Source organism: Charadrius vociferus, unplaced genomic scaffold (assembly GCF_000708025.1).
Source record: "Charadrius vociferus isolate BGI_N301 unplaced genomic scaffold, ASM70802v2 scaffold156, whole genome shotgun sequence".
NCBI classification, from domain to species: domain Eukaryota; kingdom Metazoa; phylum Chordata; class Aves; order Charadriiformes; family Charadriidae; genus Charadrius; species Charadrius vociferus.
In genome coordinates this window covers 1,519,343-1,544,990 of record NW_009649042.1, presented here as the reverse complement: position 1 = coordinate 1,544,990, position 25,648 = coordinate 1,519,343, and the positions used below count along the sequence as shown (strand labels likewise).

Here is a 25,648-nt window from a genome sequence, read left to right as displayed (position 1 = left end):
CTCTTTCCTTCTCCGGGTCGAACAGCCCCAGCTTCCCAGCCTCTCCTCATAGGAGAGGTGCTCCAGCCCTCGGATCATCCTCGTGGCTCTCCTCTGGACACGCTCCAGCAGGTCCATGTCTTTCTTATGTTGGGGATTCCAGAGCTGGATGCAGTACTCCAGGTGGGGTCTCATGAGAGTGGAGTAGAGGGGCAGAATCACCTCCCTTGACCTGCTGGCCACAGTTCTTTTGATGCAGCCCAGGATCCAGTTGGCCTTCTGGGCTGTGATTGCACATTGCTGACTCATGCTGAGCTTCTGGTCAATCAGCACACCCAGGTCCTTCTCCTCAGGGCTGCTCTCCAGCCATTCCCCACCGAGCCTGTATTTGTGCTTGGGATTGCCCCGACCCAGATGTAGGACCTTGCACTTGGCCTTGTTGAACTGCATGAGGTTGGCTTGCGCCCACCTCTCCCGCCTGTCCAGGTCCCTCTGGATAGCATCGCTCATGGTTTCTGGTCCTTCATTGCATACAAACAACGCCAGGGCCAGATTTGGTTGGTAGTATAAATGTACGCTGCATGGCCAAATGCTTCTCTGTAACAGTGCAGTCCATCCAAAATCTTGGTATGTTACAGTAGAAATACAGTTCTTAATGTCTTCAAATTATTGTATGTGCTTCTCCTGATGATAACTGAGTGCTGGATGGCAATCTGGATTTGAAGGAAATTAGGATTAAAAATGCATTAATTTTCTTCACACTGGATTTAGGTAACTGTGTAGATTGCATCCTTAAAATTGAAGGTGATTTTTTTAAGTTTTGAGGCCTAGGGCTTATTGGTGGTAGGGTGTTGTAGCTCTGAAGGCTTAGCACCTCAGCAAGTTGGGCTGGGGGGAATCCCAGTTGAATGAGTTGTGGAAAGTTTTGCTTTCATCATCTAAGAAATCTCTGTTATTGCTATTTAAAAAATTAAAACTTAAAAAAAATGACAGAAGTTAATGGGATATTCATTCTGGTGACTTTGTTCAGATTTAACTATTCACAGAAACTTTTTTCAGAGCTTTTAATTTATGGACCCTAAAGCGTTTTTAGCAACTATTAGCTTGTTTTGTTAGAAGTTAAGAGTACTTAAAATTCAGTCTGAAGCAGACATCAGGAATAAGGAATTTCTAAGACAAACATAAGCAACTAAAAACTTGCAGACAGAATAGGGTTATAGATTAAGAAATGTTGGGTAAGTGAAAAAAATAAACAGTGCTGACCTCTATTTAGATCGTCCTTTGCACAAGTTGTATTCATAACTTGTCAATGTGTTGTTTGTTTTTTTAGTGACTCCTGTATTTGCCAGCGTTCCGAGTGACATGACAGTGGAGGTTGGCACAAATGTGCAGATCCCATGCAGCGCTCAAGGAGAGCCGGAGCCAGTAATTACATGGAACAAGGTACTGGATATTTGTTTGGTTGTTGCAGAAAGGCAGTGGCCTTTCCATCTCTTCACAACTGGCTGTTTTATGTGCACATTGTCAAATTACTGCTTGCTCTGATGTCTGAAAACGTTACCCGAAGTTCAATCAGCAAATCTTCTTTAATACAGAGCATGTTACCAAGCCTTAATTTTATATATATATAAATATATGTATGATTATGCAAATCGTCATACAGACCAGCTAAAATGCATAATGTAGGCCTTAAAAGGCCTATGTATTTTATCGACGGTTCTGTGGGAATATCCTATTAATAGTCACACTTCTAATGATATTATAGATACAGAGAAATGAAAAGTACTGTATTGCTGAGCCTTTGGTAACTCTTTGATAACCTCTCTGTGCCTTTGATTTCCATTGGTGCTATAATTTTTATATCAAACTATTAGAGTTATTAGCAGAGTTACCGGTGAATTAATGGTTTGCTAATATTGATCTTAAAATTTCCTGATTATCTTCTTCTCTTCAATTAGTAAGCATTAGAAAATGTACTTTAATGTACTTTAAATAGCTTCTAAATGCATAGCATATGAAGAATTGATATATATAAATCTCCTGAGATCTTTTTTAGTTGGTTAATTTTGAGTAGTATCAAATATATCCATTCTCAAGAGGTGCTATCTTATTTTTGGGTATTAAATTTTATGTGGTGAGGACCCATAACTATTAAAATACTTTGATGTATAATAATGAGTACTTTTAAAAGAAAATAAATACACTGTACGATTTAAAAGTACATGCAAGTCCTCCTGTCAACATAACAAGAGTGTGAGTTTTTTGTATTAAGTTTATGTAAATCTATTTGACTATTACCTTGGCATACAAAATAGAAATATAAAATAAAGTGTAAGGATAAAAGAGAAAAAGAAGACAAAAATTCAAGTTTGAAAACATAGAACATTTAGAATAACTAAACATTGTTCTTTGCTGCAGGATGGAGTACAGGTAACTGAGAGCGGAAAATTTCATGTTAGTCCAGAGGGATTTCTTACCATTCGCGATGTCGGAACAGCTGATGAAGGTCGATATGAATGTGTTGCCCGGAATACAATAGGATACTCCTCTGTTAGTATGGTGCTTAGTGTTAATGGTAAGGTGTATGAATCAGAGGTATGAGTTAGATTATTAGTTTTATTCTAATTGCTGAATTTGTAAGAGGCAAAAAAGTTAATCAAATGTTAACTTTTCTTTTATTTATATTTTTCTTTTCCTCTCATAATCCTCTCTTATTTTTTTTCTTCATTTAATTCAGGCTGCTATCTGCACAGATGTGAGTAAGATGGGAATATGTCAGCCAAAATGTCTCTAGGAGTTAAACTTGAAAACAAACAGTGCTTTGAGCTCCAGTTACTCATACTACTTCCCTCTTGAGATATTATTTAGACCTATTAGGATTTGCTAGTTGAATACACAGTCTAATCCTGTGGCATCTTTAAAGGGACACTTACTTATTCTAATTATTTGAAAGTAGTAATGGCAAACAGTAATCAATTATTAATATGTAATAATTGGTAATAAAGCAAGGCTAAGGAAATAACTCTTTTACAGAGACTGACCCTAATGCTCTTCTGACTTACTGAGGAAAACTGCTGATTTTTCAGACTCATTTTGATGGAAAATATTAAGGAAACTGTGATTATTTTTTTTGTCTTTCAGTATAAAATATGACACAATATTTTTGTATCATTGAAAAATGAGCATTGAGCAGTGATTTCTTTAACACATTGGGTATTGTTTTCCAGTGTTTTGTCTAATGTTCTGTATTTTGTTTACTAAATTCATAAATATATATCAGTGATTTTTCTAATGCGTTGATTACCATGACAGCAATCAAATGGCATCAATAAAACTATGATGTTCCCTGGCCTAAGCTGCTTTTGGTAGACTATGAATCTGTCCCCTCCTCTATCAAAAATAATATAAAGGTTAGTCAGATCTCAAATCAATAAAAGCTCTGAAAAGTGAAACCATGAATAGAACTATAACCCCAGTGGAAACCAGTTTCATTCACTTACTGCAGGTGTCAACTGCTTATTCTCATCTGCTGAAAGTTGAAAACTACAAAACTTGGTGGTAGCTCATCTGCAGTGTTTAACTGTAATGTGGTTATTTTTCTTGTTAACGGTAGCATTAATAAACCTAAAATTAGGGAACCTACCCTTGATTAATCTGCATTCAGTCTGAAACTGTAAATGATGTTTCTCCTTAAAACTAGTGGGATATCACATACTGTTTCTCTATGGTTGCTATAAAAATGAAGCTGTCGGAGAAGAAAGGAGGACAAACAGACAGATTATAACTACTGGTTACTTGCTATCTGGATAGTATTAATAGTGGTGTAGCCAGAAATGCCTAACAACTTGCACATCAACATTTCCTTTAAACAAATTAATGTTTTATGAATGTTCCTAATGCATAAAAATATTTTCTTAGTATTGATACAGAATAAAGGCAAGTGTATAGAAGCTGGGGGGGCAGGTTTTGCTGGTTGTGTTTGGTTATATTTTAAAGATGCTTTTTTTTTGCCATTTTCTTCTGTCCTTTTCTGTTGTTTCGTAAAAGTGTATTAAGTGTAAGGCAGAATGTGTGTGGATTGCATTTTTGTTGCTTAAAAAAAAAGCCATTTTCTCTCGCCTCCCTCCCCCCCCAAAAAAAGGTATTGTGTGAAAGGCTTGCAGGGAGCTTTACCTTTTAATATTTATCAGGCTAAAAAGGGAACTACTGGCAGCAAATAGTCTAAACAAAAATACAGTGTAGTGAACATCAAGGTTTATGATTCAGCCCACGTGTACCATTAATCAGAAAGACAGCTCTGCAGAACTTGTATCTAAAGTGAACACCGAGATGACCTCTGTTGTAGACAGCACTAGGGAAGGGAACCAGCCAATGGATTTTTGCAGTCTGCAGTGCTGGAGAGCTAAGATGGTTCATGGCACACAGGCACTCTCTGAAACAACTAAAACGAGGGTAGCAAACTTGTAAATGGTATTTCTCCTTAAAATAAGTAGCTTATCTGGTAATGTTTCTGTATGGTTGCTATGAAAATGACGCTGTCGAGCAAGGAGGACAGCTGGTAATTAGGTTGGATCGGGGACTATTGCCATCAGGCACTGTGGAAAGGGTCACCCCGTTTTGGATGCTGGGGGTGTGTTGTCAGCAGCCCATGGCAGCTGGCCTCAGCACAGGGAAAGGGGCTTTCAGCTAGAGCTATGGAGTGGCAGGGACTGTTTTATTTGACAGTATAGATGGGCAAGTCTGATTACCCAGGTCTAGACTCTGAAACTCATCTAGACACAGCCTAAGCTGCCAGTGACGAAGGAATAATGAAATATTGCCTAGAAGAGGGAGGGGGGGGGAAGTCATGAAAAGCTTGCAAACAACGGTTTTTATGTCAGCTGACTTTGTACATATGCTGATTTTATTCCAGTGTATTTGCTTTGGACTCTTCCCCTATTTTACCCTTCTTCCTGTGTAACTTTTCCAATCTAAACACACTCTGGAAACTGTTAGCTGTTGCCCCTGGATCTGGGAGTTCTTGATTCAGGCTGAAAGGAAGGTTATTAGCCTTAGATACGTTGTACAAACATCCAGCTGCAACTGAGTGCTGTATAAAAAGGCAGATGAATGGACCTATGCATTAGTGAGTTTCCAGTATTATGCAGAGTCGTTAAATAGCTTTTAAGCATGTGATTTTTAATCTAGTATTAAAAAGCTAGATAATTTTAAAGTAGAAAACAAAGTAGTGATCAAAATAAATAAAATATTTATAGCCCTTCCGAATTAATGTGAGTTGCTTACTGGACTAAGCTCAGGAGAGGAGCAGTGTTAATTTACTGTAACTATTTGGGAATATATAAAATTCTGTGGGGTTTTTTTGTGTTTTATTCATTTTTTGTGACGTCTCTTTGAATTTATGTGATGCACATGTTCTAAAAGGCAAACTAAGTTTGTCAGTATTTTCCACTTGTTGTATCACATTCCTGTAAACGCTTTAAATTCTTATATTGAATTCAGTACTAATTCAGTACTAATTGAAATCAAAGGGAATACTTGTGTTGATTTCAGTGGATATAGGTCAGGATTTGATATCAACACCTGAAAGCTGGTAATACACCACACCAGGAAAAAAACCACATCAATAATAATTCATTTTTTTCTTTGGTCATTTTTACTTGAAATTGTAGGAGTAATTAATGGATAGTTAAATGCTGTATGCATTTGTCTTAACTTTATTTTGTTTTAGAATGATAAGCAAGCTGGCTTTTAAACTTATATTAGCTGCTGTTTTAAATGAATTTTGCTCTACTGTAATATGCTTTAATAGAATTCCAAAATGGTTAAAAATTTTATATTTGGACAAACTAATGCTTAAAGAACAGGGGTTTACTTTATACAACCGAAATGATGTCGTGTCTAGACTCTGTTTTATAGATGTATCTTTTTGTGGGTGGCCATTTTTGCAATAACGTGTGAATTCCTCTTTCTGTAGTCCCTAATGTCAGCCGAAATGGAGATCCTTTTGTACAAACATCAATTGTGGAAGCAATTGCGACTGTTGACAGAGCAATAAATTCAACACGTACGCATCTGTTTGACAGGTATCCCCTTCTTTTTTTTTATATTGAGAAGTCAAAATTATTTTTTTATATACTAGAAATAATGGAACATTTATTAAGGAAGAAGCCATTTTATTATTTAAATGACATTGTTAACATCTGATTAGTTCTGGGAATACTGACAGTTTAATGTGTAAGGATTCCTATTGTTTAAACACTCATTGAGATCTCTATTTGCTGCAGCAATTTTTCTGCTGAGATAATGTGTATTAAAAGGCTACTAAGTCTTTAATTGCTAATAAATATTTAACATTTTATTATTTTATTAAATTTTTGTTTGTTTGTTTGCCTTCCATATTGAGATGAGTAACCAAGGTATGTACTAATCATGTTGCTGAATGTTTACGTGATTTATGTAGTATTGTTATTTTGTAACTCCTGTGTACGCTTACTGTTGTTTTTCAAATTATCTATCAGTCGTCCTCGTTCTCCAAATGATTTGCTAGCCTTATTTCGATACCCAAGGGATCCATACACTGTTGAGCAAGCAAGAGCTGGGGAAATATTTGAAAGGACATTACAGCTTATTCAAGATCATGTACAAGACGGTCTAATGGTTGACCTGAATGGAACAAGTCAGTATTCTTTCCTTATTTTCCTGTGTTGAAGTGTATTTGCCTTCTTAAGTCACTATACTTCACGAGACATTTATTTTCTGAGTCTCGGTCCCAACTGCAGAACAATTACAGTGAAATCAGTGGAGTATGTGACTTTGCAAAACTTTTCCAAATATATGTGTTTGCCCAATTCAGTCCTTGGTTTGTACGTTGCTACATTGTGGTGTAACTCAATTTGTTTGAGCTCTCTGAGTAGAGCGTTTTTATTTTTCCTCATGTTAACATATTAGGGAAAAAATCATGTTCAGATTCTTCTACTGGTCAAATTTGGTATAATGGAAGTACATAATGCATCCTGTTTGTTAATTTCTTGTGTGTTAACTCATTGGGACCATTGTTTCATAGCAGAACAGACTTTTCTGTTATGTATTAAAAATTATTAGTATTTTGTTCATGTTTCTTTAAGTAAAACCATTTAGTCTCAGCGTGCCTTGGCAACGAGAAAAGATGATATAATAAGAGGCATTTGTATACTTTACAAACCAAGGTTTCTGCATGTACCACAATAGTATTCAAAGAATGATTTGCCACTCGTTCTTTAAGTGCGTATCAAACTAAGCTAATTGTTTCCTTTAATACTGATCTGATCTAATGAGAAATACAGGTTTTTTTCTGGTTTTTATAAATAGCAGAAAAATGCAAGGTTTAGTTATTGAAGTCCAAGTTCGAATTTGTGAAGTCCAGCTGGAGCATATATAGCTAATGTGTGTAGATATGTGTGTGCATAAGCTTGAAACACAGGACTGAAGCATTTGGAAATAATGATAGAGTTTTAGGAGAGCTTTTGAGACTTGAGACATAGCCAAAAGCTACACTGAAAATATAGAGGAAATATTTTTACTTATTATATTCTTTTTGATGTTTATAATTGAGTATTTATTGTAACTTCCGAAAAATTTAACTCTGACCGTGAACTAGGCAAGTACTTATAAGACCGAAGACTGCAAGCTTTGTGGAGTACTGTAACATTTGCTAGTCAAAGAAGCTTGTTACTCGTTATTAGAGCTCAGTAAATAATTTGTGATGAATAGTTTACCACAAAAACTTATTCAAAATTCTTTGAAGGCTTGCGTTTTATAAGAGCAACCCGATTTGATGTGGTTCTCTGATTAGATGCATATGCAAGCATATTGAATATAATACTAGGAATATATGAAATCTGATGTGTGAGAATTCTTGACTACTTTTCACTAGGATTTGTAATAGTGAAATCAGTCACCTAAAGTTTACCAAAAATTGGCATTAAAGCATACACGTACAAATTAATGAACACAAAATCAGGCAACTTTCTGTGATACTGGAAATTCTATTCACTACCAGAGTTTGCTTCTCAGCCCTGCAAAATCCATAGAAACCTGGCTTTTAGGAAAACTTGAATAGTAAAATAAATCTGTTTTCATTTAAATAGCCTAATACTCAGATTTTAATACTCATATTTGTCCTTATTTGGTTTTATTTCAAAATGCAGAGCCCAATGAAAGGTGTTATTTAGCACTTTTGCATTGGAAACAGTTGAGGAACCTGACAGTTTCCCATTCAGAGGCTTTTTTTAATGTAAAATCTTGGAATAACCCAAGGAAAGACTATGGAGCCAAATTCTCCTCTGCAGTGCCAGACTGCATAACAAGGGGAATGGCCACAAATTGCTGATTGGAAGGTTCAGATTGGATGTTAGGAAGCACTTTCTCACCAGGAGGCCAGTGCAGCATTGGAACAATTTATCCAGAAAAGCTGAGGAGACTCAGTCTGTGGAGGTTTTCAAGCCTGCTAGACAGGGATACAGCTGAGCTGATCCGTTGCTGGAGACAGCCTTGCTTCAACCAGAAGCTTGGTCTGGGTAAGAGGTCCCTTCTAATCCATCTATGACTCTATGAAACATCTTCCTTGCAGTTTGAAAAAAATTGAGCTAATATTATGTGAATTGAGCTAGCCAGCTTCTAAGCAGTGGAAATGCTCAGCATCAGGCCTTTTAGAAAGCAGAGCCAGAGTTAGTGCCTACAGTGCAAGGGGTATTTAGGGGTCTGAGACTGGCATTTGTGGCAGCCTCCACTCTGCTCAGAAAGCCCTTGAATCTAATCCATAGATGAGACATTGCCTCCAATTTGAATTTCTAAACAGAGAAGCTGCACCCTTTATTTTAAATGGATAATGAAGATCATTCCACCCAAAACTCATCGTTGAGTTTTGCTCGCAACTTGGTTTCAGAAATGTGGGTGGCAACCAGGATAACCGCAGCAGACAAATGTTTATGTAAAGACTACATGAATAATGCTCAAAAGGAAAGAACTCCGTGATGAATGAAGATAATTATAAAAGGAGTGTTATTATAAAGAAGATATGTTTTCTCAGTGTCGTTTTAGAATTAAACTGCCCTAGTAGCCAACATATTATAATATGTTATCAATGATATCCTCAAAGAGTGTATTTTGCTGCATTACCCAGTGGCACTTACTGGTTTTGCTCTGTGGTTTATTTTTCTTTTTCCTAGTCTGGAGTATTCCATAAAATAATTTATGTATGTCTTAAAAGAACAGGTTAGTTGTGTGTAATGCAAACACTAGGTCTCTGCCTTGCTTTGACTTGTAAACCACTCAGGGTACACATAGCCTGAGGCTGAGAAAACATAGATCCCCTGACCGAGCACAGGTCCTGTCCCAGCTGAGCAGCTCTGAGCAGTCCAGTCCCTTTCAAGGCAGAGACAAAGAAGGGCTTTAGGTGGTTTGTTTGAAATTTCCCGGCATTGTAGAAATTGGTAGAGAGCAGTAGTGTGTCTAGCACACATATATGTGTTGAATGTAGATGAAGGTCAGTGTCTTTGCAGGCACGCAGGGACTGAGCACAGGGCTAAAAGGAACGTTTCCTGACTGTGTGCAATTATTCTGCACTGACCTCTTGCAAAACTGCATTCAGTTCGTATTCTGTGGGCCTGTGGGAACACAGTACCACTGTACACTCACTCATTTCTTTTTTTCCTTCTGCCTTTATTCTGTTTGTTCGGTTTTACTCCTGATGGCAAGCTTTCCACATCAAGAACCGTGGTGGTGTATGATGGTTCCTAGTTGGCTAAAAGTACATCTACACTACCAAATATTCTACCTCCTGGGCTCTCTCCTGGATTCTGGAACCTTGCTCGTCTGCGCTGTATATCCATTAGTCACTCAAGGTGTGCCTATGCTTTGGATCAGCAAGGCCCATTTGAAGTGAATCTTCCAGCTGTCCCTACATACTGTGCTTTGGTGTGAGTTGTGGTATGGTCTTGAACAGTTTCTTTTCGAATCAAGTGAAAAAATAGGGTCCAGGGCCACATTCAGTCCAGGAGAACAAAGTAAAGCTTTTCTGAAGGAAACTTGCTCCTATTGCACAACAAGTACAGAGGGGATATCTTTCTCAGCATCAAAAATTTCAGTCTACAGACACATTTCTGTTGGTCTACACAAGTTGGTAATGTAGTTATAGCCCAAATTAATGCCTTTTTTTTCCTGAAATGAACCCCAAATGTTTTGAAGAAAAAATCGCTTTTAGAATGACTCCTAATAGGCAGCATGGACAGGGTGCAGCCTGACTGTTCTGCTATTTGCGGTCACCCAACACTGTAGTAGGAGGCCTTATGGTCTTCAGTCCTTCCACAGGCCATTGTACCACAGCAGCAATCATGGAAGACATAGCCTTAGTTTGAAGTTATAAAAAGCATAATTCTAATGAATTACAGTATATATTTTGTATATATTATTTTTCCATGAACTGAGAAAAAAAATACAGAAAAGCAGTAAGTATGTTGTAGTCTCAGAGGTGAATGGTGTGAATGGAAGAGGAGACCTGTGCCGAGTGTTGCATAAATACCAGTTTTCTTTAGAAATTAATTCTGGGTAATGTGAATGTGAGTTACTCCATAACACTTGTCCTAAAGATCACTCCTATGTTTAGCTATATTGCCTGTGATTATTTGCTTTTGTGTTTTTTGTTGATTTTTTTTCTTAAAATTGTGCAACTTTTGCTGTAATAAAGCAAAACAAAATAGTAAAGTTCAGTGAATTATCAAGTCTCAAAAGATAAAGTCTTGAAATCCACGTAAATGTTACTGACAGTTTTTTAAATGCTTTTATTGACACAGGGAAAAACTTCCCATTTTTCTCAATGAGGTGTTTATTTCTGAAAATATCTCTGCTTTCTTAAGTGACCAAATAAGAAATGAGCTGCTTTGTAAACATTTTGTGAAAGTTGTACTTGAATTAGCATTTTACAAAGTTCTCTCCTGACCTAATAGCGGCTGTTGATTAAATGAGCTCATGAGCTAATATACATATGTGATTATTATTCTTCTTTTTAAACAATAGGGATATTTAATCTGGTGGAAAAATCAATATAATATTGAATATAAATATAATATTCAATATAAATATAATATTCAATATAAAATTCATGATCTGTGGGGACCATAAGGCTATGAAGTCTTTGATTTTTCTCTCTGTCTGTCTTCTGGTTTCAGGTTATCACTATAATGACCTTGTATCCCCACAGTACTTGAACCTGATAGCTAATCTCTCGGGCTGCACAGCCCATCGGCGGGTGAACAACTGCTCAGATATGTGCTTTCACCAGAAGTACAGGACACACGACGGAACATGCAACAACCTTCAGCATCCCATGTGGGGCGCTTCTCTGACCGCCTTTGAACGTCTGTTGAAGTCAGTCTACGAAAATGGATTTAATTTGCCTCGGGGAATTGAACCCAGGAGGCTCTCCAATGGCTACGCACTCCCAATGCCTCGCTTGGTTTCAACTGCTCTGATCGGAACGGAAACAATAACTCCTGATGACCAGTACACTCACATGCTCATGCAGTGGGGTCAGTTTCTTGACCATGACCTTGACCTCACTGTGGCCGCCCTAAGTGAGGCCAGGTTTTCAGATGGTCAGCATTGCAGTTCAGTTTGTACAAATGATCCTCCATGCTTTTCCATCATGATACCACCAAATGATCCCAGAGTTCGAAACGGTGCACGCTGTATGTTTTTCGTACGCTCCAGTCCAGTTTGTGGAAGCGGCATGACATCTCTCCTGATGAATTCTGTGTACCCACGAGAACAGATCAATCAGCTGACTTCATACATCGACGCGTCAAATGTGTATGGCAGTTCGGACCACGAAGCACTAGAAATCAGAGACTTGGCGAGTCAGAGGGGTCTTCTGAGACAGGGCATCGTACAGAGATCTGGCAAGCCCCTTCTTCCATTTGCTACTGGCCCACCAACAGAATGTATGAGAGATGAAAATGAGAGCCCAATTCCCTGCTTTTTAGCTGGTGATCAGCGTTCTAACGAACAGCTGGGTCTTACTAGCATCCACACCTTGTGGTTTAGAGAACACAACAGAATTGCCACAGAACTACTGCAACTCAATCCACACTGGGATGGTGACACAATATATCACGAAACACGCAAAATTGTTGGTGCAGAAATGCAACACATAACATTTAGCCACTGGCTACCTAAGATCTTTGGAGAGGTAGGCATGAAGATGCTTGGCGAATATAAGGGTTATGATCCCAGTGTTAATTCTGGCATAACTAATGAGTTTGCAACTGCCGCTTTTAGGTTTGGTCACACACTCATTAATCCTTTTCTGTATCGACTGGATGAGAACTTTGAACCTATTCCACAAGGCCATCTACCTCTTCATAAGGCATTCTTCTCTCCATTTCGGATTGTAAATGAAGGAGGCATTGATCCACTTCTAAGGGGATTGTTTGGTGTTGCTGGTAAGATGCGTGTCCCATCACAATTACTCAATACAGAATTAACAGAAAGACTCTTCTCCATGGCACGTACTGTGGCTTTAGATCTGGCAGCTATGAATATTCAGAGAGGCAGAGATCATGGAATTCCTCCCTACCATGATTTTAGAGTTTACTGTAATCTTTCTTCAGCTCAGACTTTTGAAGATCTGAAAAATGAAATTAAGAATCCTGAAATCAGGGAGAAACTTAGCAGGTGAGCCTGAGGTGAAGAAAAACAATCAATTATCTGAATGTGCATGCAAAATTAGTGGCTAAATGTCTTATGTAGAAGAAAATATTTGTTAAGAAAGGGGTAAAGGGATTTTTTTAAAAAAACTTCCATCTGTACCAGGAAACAAATGTGGAAAGTGCCCACATACAGATAATTTCTCCACTTCCACATCTCTGTGAACAATTAGGAGTTAATATATACTGTATGTGTTCATTAAAGTATTAATTTGAAATACCTCGTTTTATAAATGCTGTTAAATATGAATGGTATTACAACGTAAGGTCATATTTAATGTCAGTCTCGTGCAAGTATTCACATGTCCAGTTCCATCCATTCTGTATGTAATACAGTAAAACAATCAGTTATGTCGTTCACTGTATTTTCATGTGGACATCCTTCACTGCCAGTAATCTGCTCCTCTTTAGAGCATCAGTGTTTGAAAATAAGTCTTCAGCTACCTGCCACCCCTAGCTTACCTACACAAAATCAGTCTCAGCTATGATAAAAGAAGAAATGTGCAGAGGGGCAGGAAAAAGAAATAAAGAAATGGATCTAAGAAATCAGAAGAAAGTTACTAGGAGAAAGGAGACTGTGGGGTAGACTTGCAGACCCCTGTGATGTTACTCTTATGTACAACCTACATTGCAGGATTTCTTGCATGTACACCCACAGGTTGTTCACAAAAGATGTAGCACTATCACTGTCATTTTTACTGTGAGTTGTTCATATCTCTTGCCCTTATTTTTACCACATACTGCTTGTTTTGTTAATGTAAAATATTTGATATTAAATATTTGTGGTTTTCTCTTTATAGGTTGTATGGTTCCCCACTGAACATAGACCTATTTCCTGCTCTGATGGTAGAAGACCTAGTTCCAGGGAGCAGACTGGGGCCAACTTTGATGTGTCTGTTAAGCACACAGTTTAGGCGTATTCGGGATGGAGACAGGTAAATTGAAATACCATGGAAAACAAAAGTAATTTTAAATTGAGGATGCTTAATAGGAGTTGCAATGGCTCGTTTTCAAATCAAGCTGCATTTTATTTTCATTTATGATTATAATATATAATTGAAAAGATGAAGAATGCCTGTTTAAAACATTGTTGGAAGCTATGATTAATTTATTTTTTAAATCTGTTACTTTTTGTGGGGAATATGTCGTACTGAGCTCCAAAAAGCACCATAGCAAATACGTGCTACTTAAGCATGCGACTGAGCTAGAAATTAATTAATGAGTTCCCTTTCACCAGTTATTCAAGTCACTTACCTTTCTGAAAAGTGGATGTTATTCATCTCCTTTCATTGATATTCAACTGTTTTGTTGGCAAAGGAATTGTGGTGATTGAGACATATATGTTTTACCATCTACATTACTTAAGCGTGGGTTGGAAAAGCATTACACTGTGTATATAACCCCTATACATATTTCCGTACAAGCAGTCTGTGCACCAAAACGTGGTAAAGCAGACAGGTTTTCCCAAAGAACACAGTTTGATAATTGTTCTTTAATTACTTTCAATGCACATTATGAGCAATTTCTCATTTTCAGTTTCTATAATACCTGAATTAAGAAAATGGTCATTGCCTGGACCTTTCTCCCGTGGCAGGGATAGGCAGCAGACCTGCCTGCAAAAGGTGTGTCCGGGTGGAGGACCTCCTGCAGCAGGTGGCGGAGCTGCAGGAGGCAGTGAGGAGGCTGCATAGCACCAGGGAGGCTGAGGAGGAGATAGATAGCTGGTTCCAAGGGCAGTCTGCAGTGGACCCACAACCCATGGCCAAACAATGAAAAACTCCCCCACCAGCACACACAGAAGGGAGGGGGACCAGTAATGCAGAAGAATGGAAGCTTGTGACGGCAAGGACCAGCAGGAGGAAGAGACTTCCCCCAAAGCCTGAGGTGCCCTTATAGAACCACTTCACCACTCTGCAGACTGAAGAGGAAAGAGCAGTCAGATCAGGAGAGATGCTGGAGCTGAGTAAGGCAGCCCAATCTGCTCCTTGTATAGCAACCAATGCAACTAAGAAAAGGCAACGGGTGACAGTAGTAGGTGACTCTCTTTTGAAAGCTATGGAGGCACCCATTTGCTGACCTGACACACTCTCTAGAGAGGTGTGCTGCTTACCTGGGGCTCGTATCAGGGATGTCACTGAGAGACTACCAAGCACCGTACAGCCCATTATTATCCGCCACTGCTGTTTCACGTGGGCACCGGTGATACCACCAGGAGCAGTCTGAGGAGTATCAGGAAGGACTGGAGAGTCCTGGGAGCGGCGGTAAGGGACTCTGGAGCTCAGGTAGTTTTTTCATCAGTTCTCCCGGTCAAATGGAAGGGGTTTGAAAGGAGCAGTCAAATCTGGCAAGTGAACAACAAGGAAGGGCTGATGGGGAATGGGAAGCTCAAGGGCAGCTTTCACTGAAGGGACCATGAAATGGTAGAGTTCAAGATCCTTAGGACAGCAAGGAGGGAGCACAGCAGGCTCACTACCCTGGACTTCAGGAGAGCAGACTTTGGCCTTTTCAGGGATCTGCTTGGTTGAGTACCAAGGGATAAAACCCTAGAGGAAAGAGGGGCCCAAGAAAGCTGGTTGATATTCAAGGATCACCTCCTCCAAGCTCAAGAACAATGCATCCCAACAAAGAGGAAGTCAGGCAAAAACAATCAGGAGGCCTGCATAGATGGACAAGGAGGTCCTGGACAAACTCAAACAGAAAAAGGAAGCCTACAGAGAGTGGCAGCAAGGACAAGTAGCCTGGGAGGAATACAGAGAAATTGTATGAGCTGCCAGGGATCGGGTTAGGAAAGCTAAAGCCCTGACAGAATTAAATCTGTCCAGGGAGGTCAAGGGCAACAAGAAAAGCTTCTGTAGGTGTGTTGGTGATAAACAGAAGACTAGGGAAAATGCAGGCCCACTCAGGAAGGAAATATGAGACCTGGTTACCTGGGATATGGAGAAGGCTGAGGTACTCTGACTGTTTTGCCTGTCTTCACCAGCAAGTGCTCTAGCCACACCACCCAAGTCACAGAAGGCAAAGGCAGTGACTGGGAGAATGAAGAACGGCCCACTGTAGGTGAAGATCAGGTTCAAGACCAGCTGAGGAACCTGAAGATGCACAAATCCACGGGACTGGATGAGATTCATCTGTGGGTCCTGAGGGAACTTGCAGATGAAGTTGCTAAGCCACTATCGTATTTGAGAAGTTGTGGCAGTCTGGTGAAGTGCCCACTGCCTGGAAAAGGGGAAACATAACCCCCATTTTTAAAAAGGGAAAAAAGGAAGACCCAGGGGACTACAGGCCAGTCAATCTCACCTCTGTGCCTGGCAAGATGATGGACCAGATCCTCCTGGGAACTCTGCTAAGGCACATGGAAAATAAGGAGGTGATTGGTGACAGCCAACATGGCTTCCCGGAGGGCAAATCGTGCCTGACAAATTTGGTGGCCTTCAATGACGGTGTTACGGCACTGTTGGATAAACATTGTCAGGGTCCTGAGACACTTGAACAGGTTGCCCAGAGAACTTGTGGAAGCTCCATCCCTAGAGGCTGGATGGGGCTTTGAGCAACCTCGTCTAGTGGGAGGTGTCCCTGGCCATGGCAGGGGGGTTGGTATTGGGTGATCTTCAAGGTCCCTTCCAACCTAAACCATTCTATGATACTGTGACTGCTGTTGTTACAGCAGCCACATCTCCTTTGGGTACTTTCAGCACACTTGTTTGGAGTCTGAAAATCAACATTTCCCTCATTTTAACATAATTTGTGACCCAGAATCCTGATTTTTGCCTGGCATGCAGTGATTAGTCGCATCCTAGTGAAAGGGAGACAAAGGAGAAATGAGGAAATTAGATTTGATTGACTTTACCTGATGTTATTTGCTTTATGTAAGTTATTAAATTGATACTTAAAATAGTATAAAGGCTTTTTTTTATTTCTGTAGTCAATAACACAAGCCTTTTTCTATGTTTTTTTTAAAAAACAACTTTTTACATAAAAATCTGTTTAAAAATTAGGCTGTGATACATAAAGCTCTCATACCTGGAGGCAGAGAGATTCAAAGGAGAAATATATGCAGTATGAGCTCCAGATTGCTGGTGACAAGTACCTATTTGTGTCACAACAGGATAATGATACTGCTTTTTTATGTGTGTCTGCATTTTTCCAGCAAAAGCCTTTTTTTTCTTTCTTTTTTTTTTTCTTAAACAACACTTAAAAACTATAGGAAAACATTGAATATTTAGGAAATGGGATTCTGCTGTCCAAAGAACACAAATGTTTTGAAGCAACATGCCAGCAAATAGTAAAATATTATTAGACATAATGAAAGCAACTCTCACTTCTCTGAAAAGCCTTTAGAATGGGCAGAGGATCAAAGCTGCCAGTACCATGCAAAACAAATGTGTCTGTGCAGGGAAAAGGAGTGACGTTTGAAGGGAGACTAACTTCATGCCACAATGGAAATTTCAGAATCTGTGTTTTTTTGATCCCAGTACTTGGAAATTCATTGGCCACTGTCCAATGCTGTATGAAAATGATACAATAAGTATGTAAAATGAAATTTGTTGACCATTCTTCTAAGTTTAGTATAAAATTGTTATTGATTTTTCCTAAAGTTTGAAAAGCCTCCTACTTTTTTTTTTTTTTTAATAGGTGGAAAAAAGTATCACTATAGAATTATAACTTTACAGTTTTGAGATGTGAATGATATCACAGTGAGCAATTCTTAAATGTTAGAATAGTGTAAAATGTTTTCAAATCCTGGACAGTAACTTGAAATGTTTTCTTTTACAAGAGCTGTCTTGCTTTTCATAGTAATGTATTATTTTTATTTTCTATTGGTAACAGGCTTTTAGCCCTCTATGTATGAAAAATAAATTATTCAAAACTAGCTTTTCCTCCTTCAATGTAATGAATTGAGCATATACTAAGTCTCTGAATTAGTATAGTCATTAAAATAGTTTTACAGAAAAAAATTTCCATAGTAAATTAAACAGTCTCACTTATCTTGATAATAAACTAGCTATAGATTAACTATTCTTTTAATCTCAGCAATTCTATCAAAATTTTTTCCTACCTATAGGAAAGTTGTCTGGAGAAAGAAATCTATTATAATTATATCCTCTACCTTAAAAGAACCCTAAACTTTGTAGTCTAGTGCCATTTTAGATGTTCAAAGATACCCAAGACATCAAAATGGGACAAAGAGAGAAGTCAAAGGATTTGTTGAAGACTTGGGCCCTTTCAGTGTCAGCATGACACCAAGTAGGGCTGAAGTGACATCAAGCGCTTACATTTTGGCATCTGGGTCACTCCCTCAGATACAATGTAAAGTTGAGAACAGGATTTATGGAATAATTGATGTCATTCTGATTACAGTATTGCAATATCTCTGGAAAACTGCATGGTTTGGGTTTTTTACTAGCAAACTTGTGTTTTCTGTGAGATTACAGGTTATGGTATGAGAACCCGGGTGTGTTCACGCCTGCTCAGCTCACTCAGATCAAGCAGACATCTCTTGCCAGAGTTTTGTGTGACAATGGTGACAACATAACCAGGGTACAACATGATGTCTTTAAGGTGGCTGAATTCCCACATGGATATAGTAGCTGTGAAGATATTCCTAAACTGGACCTCAGGATGTGGCAAGATTGCTGTGAAGGTCTGTATGCAGGTGGATTTGGGTGTATTAACATGCACTTTTTTTAGTGTCTGTTTATTTTATTTCAAGGAGATATTTGACTATTATTCAGTTTTTGTTAAGATGTTACAAACTCAAATCTGGACCACAACCCTTGTGAGGGATCATTCCATATTTCATAGACACATTCTAAACATAGCATAGACTTGAGAATTGCATGGTGTGTGTAATTGTTTTCCTGTTTTCTTCCTTTTGTGGATAAATGTTCGTTGCCATCTTCTTCAAAAGTTATGACAGTGGGGTGATTAGTATTTCTCCAGAAATAAACTTTTTCTACAGAAAGAGGGTTTACTTAGCTGCACGAAGCACAGGACACTGAGAATCCCATGTTGCTTGGTAGCATGTATGTTGGCTTCTGTCTCACAAACAGATTTTCTGCATGGCCTCTCTTTAGCCCTCATCACATCACTGCATCTGTAACATAGTTAGAAGATCCCTTCCCAAGAGAATCTTCTATGTCACACAGATTTGCAGAATGATTTGCAGTAGCATCAGCAACAAAATACTTCAGAGGACAGTGACGTCTCTTTACTGGGATGTCCTTGACAATGTTATTATCATTTTCTTTTGATGAAATTCGAATGACATGCCCTGGCTGAAAAAGTATAGTCAGGAATTTTGGGAACTTCGCTGTGGAACTCTGATTATCTAGAAATTGCTGTCAAACAAATTACTAACTGTAAAAAACTTGCCCTTATTAGAGAGAGTAACGGTACTGTCAGTTGATGTTTATTAGAATCTTATAATTTACCTGGTAAGAACCTAGCTTTCAATACCAGTATCTTGTAGATTTGCTGATGAAAGGTATCTGGGTCTGAGTTCATCATCTTTTCTACTGCTGATTCTCTTGACTTTACTCCTGCCGAGTAGACTGTTCAATATTCTGTCAAAAGATATGCATGAATGAAGAACCAGTGCATTGTATTTCTGATAAAGGTCACACTCTTCCACTAGTGTCCATTTAACTCTTTTGGTAAGATATAATTGTCCCCAGTGACAGAGTCCTTTGGTGATATAGCTCAGAATTTAAGGCAGTAGGTAAAGGGTAAACTGAGAAAGGATGTCCCTTCAACCTGGTACACATACAGTAAATACTTAGGAAGGATTCTAACTAGCATAACTTTACCATGAGAACAAATTCAGGTATCATTAAAAATGAAAATAAGTAGATAGAGATAGAGTGTTACTATTCAAAGATATTGCACAACTTAGCTTTTAAACTGATTACTGTATTGCCTGGTAACCAGCCCTTGAAATAATAAATTACTGTCTAAGAAAGTTCTTTCTTGGAAGACTTGGTTCAAAATGTCAGTTATCTGTGTGAGACTAGGAGAAAGAAATACTTTAGATTTCAATGAAATCTTGTACAATTTCCCCAAAATAGCATTTCGTTCAGGTCTTACTCTTAATTTCTGCCAGGGTTTTTTTTTAGGTTATTCAGATTTTTTTTAAACAACGTTTACCAGGTTTGCCATTCCCAAATAGATGATAATAACTTTTAAAACTATAGATACATTTGACGTATTGTAATTATAATGCAAAGTCTTCTAGAATCTCTTCAAAATAACCCTGACATATGTTAGAAGCATTGAGAGAAAATCAATTATCACTCTTCAAATGCTTTACCATAAGCAAATAAATCATATTCTACCAGCTCAGGATAAGTTCACTTTGCCGTGGTTCATGAAGCCTGGCAGACAGTTTTACAAATACATTAATTATATCGATTTGGAAAAATTGTAAAGCCGTTCTGAGAAATTATGTGTTGATTCTCTAAATGTTATGTTATCGCTGAGCCTTCTAGAGCAGATGTTATCTTTGGAAAGTCTTTAGAGTATTCAGCCATTCAACAGCCTAGCTTGTGTTTTCATTCAAGAATGTTACTACCAGAGAGTACTACTGGATGCAGTGCAGTTAGACAACTGCCAAGCAAAAGAAAGGGTAAATAACTAATGTTCTTTAAAAAATTGCCTATCTGTATCTGTTTCTTCTGAACATTTTTGAAGTCTGTGCAGAGGTTAATGAACAAAAAACAGGTATGTGTGGCTTGAACTGCTTTCTTGCTTGGATGAATGGGTGTGATGTTTTCTGTGGGAATCCAGGTTTAAGCAATTAATTAAAAAAAAAATCATTCTGTGGCACCTGGGACTCACCACTACTCAGACGTGAGGGGCATACACAGGGGGCATTCAGGAAGAGCATTCACTTTAAGTTTAATACATTCTGTTTTTTTGTATCTTTGACTTTATTATTGTTTATTAAAATAAATAAAAAAAAACCCTCATTCTCCACATTTAAAATACTTCTGATTATTTTGTAATTAAAATTATCCTAAGTTAAAATTTGGAATATGTAATACTGTTCATTGCACTTTAGGTACTTTTAATAAGTGACCCATATGTTCAGCTGTTTCAGCTTCGTTAAAAAACACATCTGTTTTTGTTATCCTTTCTGTTTTGTTCAAATCAAAATACTTTTCCATATGAAGAACAGAAAAACTTCTTAGTTGCAAAAAGCTACTTCTTAGATTTCTTGAGTAAAGTTAGTATTTATTTCTTATAAAGCAGAGCATTATTCCTTTTTATAATAACAATACCGGCTTACCTTTAGATTTCAGTTAATGAATCATACAACAGAATTACTAGTTTGTGGTAGGAAAAAGAAGGGGTTCCACTGAGGTACACAAGTTTTTCTTCTGGTTTCCTTCACTTTCTACCTTTCTTTGTCTTGTCAGAGACGGTGAAGAATTACTGCAGACTTACTGCAGCAGTTTATTTGAGCAAAGAGCATCCAAACTTCAGGTTTTCCAAACAAGAAATTTTGGTGCTTTTTTCAGGCTCTCTAGTGCAAAAAAAGGACTTTTTTTTTTTTTTTAAGTACTCAGTGTATGCTTCCATGATTACTCTTATTGACTTTGTATCTCAGTTCTGAACCCAAAGCACGGAAGCTATAAACCTCTCTTCCCTGAAATATAAGTATACTGTTATGGTTATCCCAAATATCCTTATGAGATGAATTATGTAAAAAGAAGACTAGAAATTGGGTGAAAAGACATATTGGCTCAAATGGAAACAAGGTTTTAATCCAAATATGTAAATTTGAAATATTTTCCATTGTGAGTCTTTAAAAGTTTCACACTTTTTTTTTTTTAGTAAATTGAAATGAAAAAAAAATCTTTAGCTTTTTGTTTTGTGTCAAACAATGATCGAGGAGAAAGTGATTCAGACAGGATGCAAGACATCCTCATGAGCATAAACTGATTTAGGAAGCTGATTTTTCTTAACTGGTTCTCAGTTAGCAACCAATATATCTCCTCTATCAGATATTGGTTTTTGTTCAATTCAGGAAAACAGCCTTATGCAAATTATGATTAAACACGTTTAAATCCCACTGAATTTGATTAGAAGAGTTAAGACATATTCTTAATCAGAGTGCATTTATACATGGTGTTCCAGTAGGATAGACCTGTATTTATGAATTCCTGCATTTTGAGACCAGACCAACAATTGTGCCATCTGTCACATCTGTACTGACCTCTTTGATTTAAGCATCGCTCCTAGAAAGCCGTCAACTATTTGTTTTAAAAATTGTGCTTTATTCCAAGTTAAAAATTATCTGACTTCTAGTCTTCTATCTTATTATGCTCTTCTTATTAGGCCCTTTCATCTTCAATGAAAATACTCAGCAACGCTGGGCTAAGTAGTAATGCTGTGGAAGACTGACATTTAAAAATGTTAAAAGTCATCTCAGTGTGAGACTGCAAGATCCACTGCGCCAATGGAAACTGTTTACCAAACTCTTCAAAATACCCAAATGATGCAATTTATGCCTGAACATGTTTTCTCTTTACACAGATCGTGTGGTGTGCTTCTGTCATGTCATATTTATTTTTGCTCCCTACATTCAAATGTATCTTTTTACATTTAAATTTACATTTAAAGACAGTGTCTATTAGCTTAATAACAATTCAGACTATGCCAGGCTACTAAAATGAAGTTCCATGGTCTGTAATTTTAAGGATTACATCCTTTTTTATTTGAATAGAATTATATTTAATATAGTCCAGCATTTCTGTATGATTACAAATTTTATTGAGAGAATAATTTTTATTTATATTTCGCCCAAATCAAGAATGTTTTATCTTTTTCAAGTATCCATGATCAGTAAAATACAGTTCTAATTCATAAACTTAAAATAAGGAGATTTAGTCTATGACACTGCTTTGTCTTTGCTACCAGGGGTCTCATGCCAGTAGTTGCCATCCCTGGTGAAAAGCTCAGGAATAGGATGTCATTCATTGTGTTTAAACCGAAACTCCTGAGGAAGTTCCCAAATCTAAGATCCCAGCCTGTCGAAGTCCCACTGCAGGCAGTAGAGAAAGAGGTGCCTTCAGAGGACAATTCAGGCTGCAATCTCTTCCTGTGTCCATGTCCATTGGCTGTAAAGGAAACATGGGTAGGAAAGTGTCCTAATGGACGTGTCTCAGTGATTTTTTCAAAACTAGGCAGCTGGAGCCTGTCCTTCTTCCCTGTGGACTCTTACTGCCATTCTAAGACACTGATACCTTCACAGTCTAATGGACAGGTCAGTTCTTAGTGTCCTTACTTTTCAAATTTCCAAATTTCTGTGGATTTTCAGTCTGCCTGAAATTATTTTTTCTCCGATTTTGAGATTTATTTTCCAAAAGATGCATGCTTTTGACCTGCAAAACTTTCTAACTAGTCCTGTTTAATTTTTCTGGGGAGATCGGATTTGCTTTGGTTTGGTGTCAAGAAACCTAATGGTTCTCCTTTATCTTCCTGCAGGCCATCCAAAACCTATTCAGATCACAAAGACATGATATGTTTTTAAATGTTTTTAGGCTATTATTAGATTTATATTAACAATTTATATAGTCATGTTCTGTAAATTATCTGGATATTTGCTTTCCCAGTGATGTCTGGATATTCTAGTTTTGGTAGCATCCGTCTGAGCTTCAGGGTCAACTACAGAGAACATCTGTATTAGAATTCCCAAGTATGTCAGCTGGCAGATGACAGTCTGGGCTGTCACTTTATCATCTATCTTCTATACCATTATTTTTGTCCAGATGTTTAAATAATGTTTATGCAAAATGCATCTGTTCCAATCTGAGCAGATTATTGCAGATTTTAGGCCAACATACTACATTTTTTGCTGCTATTTGATTTATCATTTGTTAGAAAGTATAATTCAACAGAAGAAATGTGATGTGAAGGGATGTGACCTATTTAGCAATAACAAACCCAGCTATTTTGAGTTAGAACTTCATTTGGGGTACAAAGTCTTTTTCTTATGTGTAATTTTTAAGTGGCTGCTATGTCAAAATATCTACTAAAAAAATCTTTTGATATTTCAGAACTTTCAGCGTTTGTTCTCCCTTTTGCTGCTCCCACTGGCACAACTAGTTCTTAGATATGTACAAATCCTTCCAGTAACAGCAACTTAATTCACTATGTTAAATCTCAGAAAACTGATGTATAATCAAATAGACCAGTAGTTACACTATATGTGCTTTTCTTCACATTCCCTTAGTCCCTCGAGTTGTTTTGGTTTAATCTACTGTTTACATAATTCTCCTTGACACAGATTTTGAGAGGTGATTGACTGGGAATTAAGAGTGCTCAATACTTGTAAATATCAGGATTTTTTCTATGCAATTTACATGTTAGGTGCATTTTTAAAACCTTGTGGGAAATAAGGGATTTTCTGAGGATGTGAACATTGCTTCAATATACAAATGGATTATCTTGAGACTTGCAGTGTAACAATACCTAGCTTCTGGAAGAAAATGTCCATAGAGAAAAGGAATTACTACATTGCTCTTAAACATTCAGCTTTTGTGCAGAAAATTAATTGGACTGAGTATACCTAATTCGGGGAAATTTTAGGTAGGCTGAAAACAACAGAATTTTTGGCTCATTTTTCTCATTTACCACAACTGCTAAGGTATTCTTCGTTTAAAATAAGATATAAACTTCTTCATTTAGTCTTTCTGAAAGCTCAAGTAGAGCATTCTGTCCTGCACCTCTCAACCCTCCTTGTACCTGAAACTGAAACCAAGAACAAGAGTTGTTCATTTGTCAAGTTGAGATATTTGAGTCTTTAAAAACTACAGAAATGTCAGGTCTGTGTACTTGAAGCTGCCACTGAACATATGGTTCTCATATTTACCAGTCTTAGGTGATAAAACCTTCCCAGGATTTCAGACCTTTGTTTCTAAAAACAAGCCTAGGAATAAAAAAACAATGGGCCATTGTGTTATTGTACCAAAAAACAATATCTATATTATGTGAGATGACCTTAGCAGTTATTAAACAAAGGAGCATAGCAGAAACCTTTCAGAAATTGCTTCCAAGAGAAACTGAATTTTCTATGACACTCAGAAAAACTTTAAGCAAGAGATTACTTTAAGAAAAAAAATTCCTTTGACCAAAACTAGTTCTTTCTCCAGTGGCCCTTCAGAGTGTTGACCGCTTTTCTCACCATGCTAAAAGTGTCCAAGGGTGATCAAAAATACCTTCATGCCAAGTGTCTTACAGACGCAGCTGTCTGTTCCTGTCTGAAACAGCTTAGTTTCTGAGTGGGCAGCAAGAAGATTGTGTGAGAAACAGCAGAACACACAAGAAGAATGAACAATATGTTGGCAGTAAATATCATCTAGTTCTTTGGTGGTGCTGTTATTATAGGAGGAAGGTAATAGATTTACACAAGAATGGGACAAACTGCAAGGAAAGAAAAGGGAAGGAGAAATGTGTGGATACATCATGTTCAAGAATGATCTGTAGGTATTGGTTTTGAAGTGACAATCAATCAGTACCTTTTTTTTGTCAGTCTTTTTTTTTTTTCTGTCTTAATTGATATTAAGCACAGGCAAGCTAAGTATTCCCTAACAGGGAAATTGAAATAGTTTAATTTAAGTAGAAGTCCAGTACAGCTAAAACTAGCCCAAGATACTTATTTTTGTATAATCACAGAGCAACTTTACATTTGTTTTTCAAGTTGCTCAGTTCAACAGTGTTTTGAGACTCTTTTCTTGACTTCAAACTTGTGCAATAATTTCTATTAATACTTTAGGTATTCGATCTAGCTACTGCTTAATTCCAGAAAAATACTTTATAAAATGTTATTGACTTTCTGAATAATTTTCTTCTGGTTCAAGTTACAAGAAATATTAGGAAAGATGAGTTCTTCTCCTGTTCGGTTGCTTTCATGGCTCATTCTACTAATA

General features: G+C 37.6%; 1 protein-coding gene across 1 annotated transcript in view; it reads left to right on the top strand.

The window, feature by feature from the left end:
- PXDN (peroxidasin homolog (Drosophila)) overlaps positions 1–25,648 on the top strand; it is a 65,062-nt gene that overhangs the window by 33,305 nt on the left and 6,109 nt on the right. Inside the window, exons 13-19 of the mRNA XM_009887929.1 lie at positions 1,310–1,422; positions 2,398–2,554; positions 5,954–6,062; positions 6,498–6,655; positions 11,184–12,687; positions 13,520–13,654; positions 18,152–18,360. Coding sequence (XP_009886231.1) covers positions 1,310–1,422; positions 2,398–2,554; positions 5,954–6,062; positions 6,498–6,655; positions 11,184–12,687; positions 13,520–13,654; positions 18,152–18,360 — 2,385 coding nt within the window. The remainder of the gene's footprint in view (positions 1–1,309; positions 1,423–2,397; positions 2,555–5,953; positions 6,063–6,497; positions 6,656–11,183; positions 12,688–13,519; positions 13,655–18,151; positions 18,361–25,648) is intronic.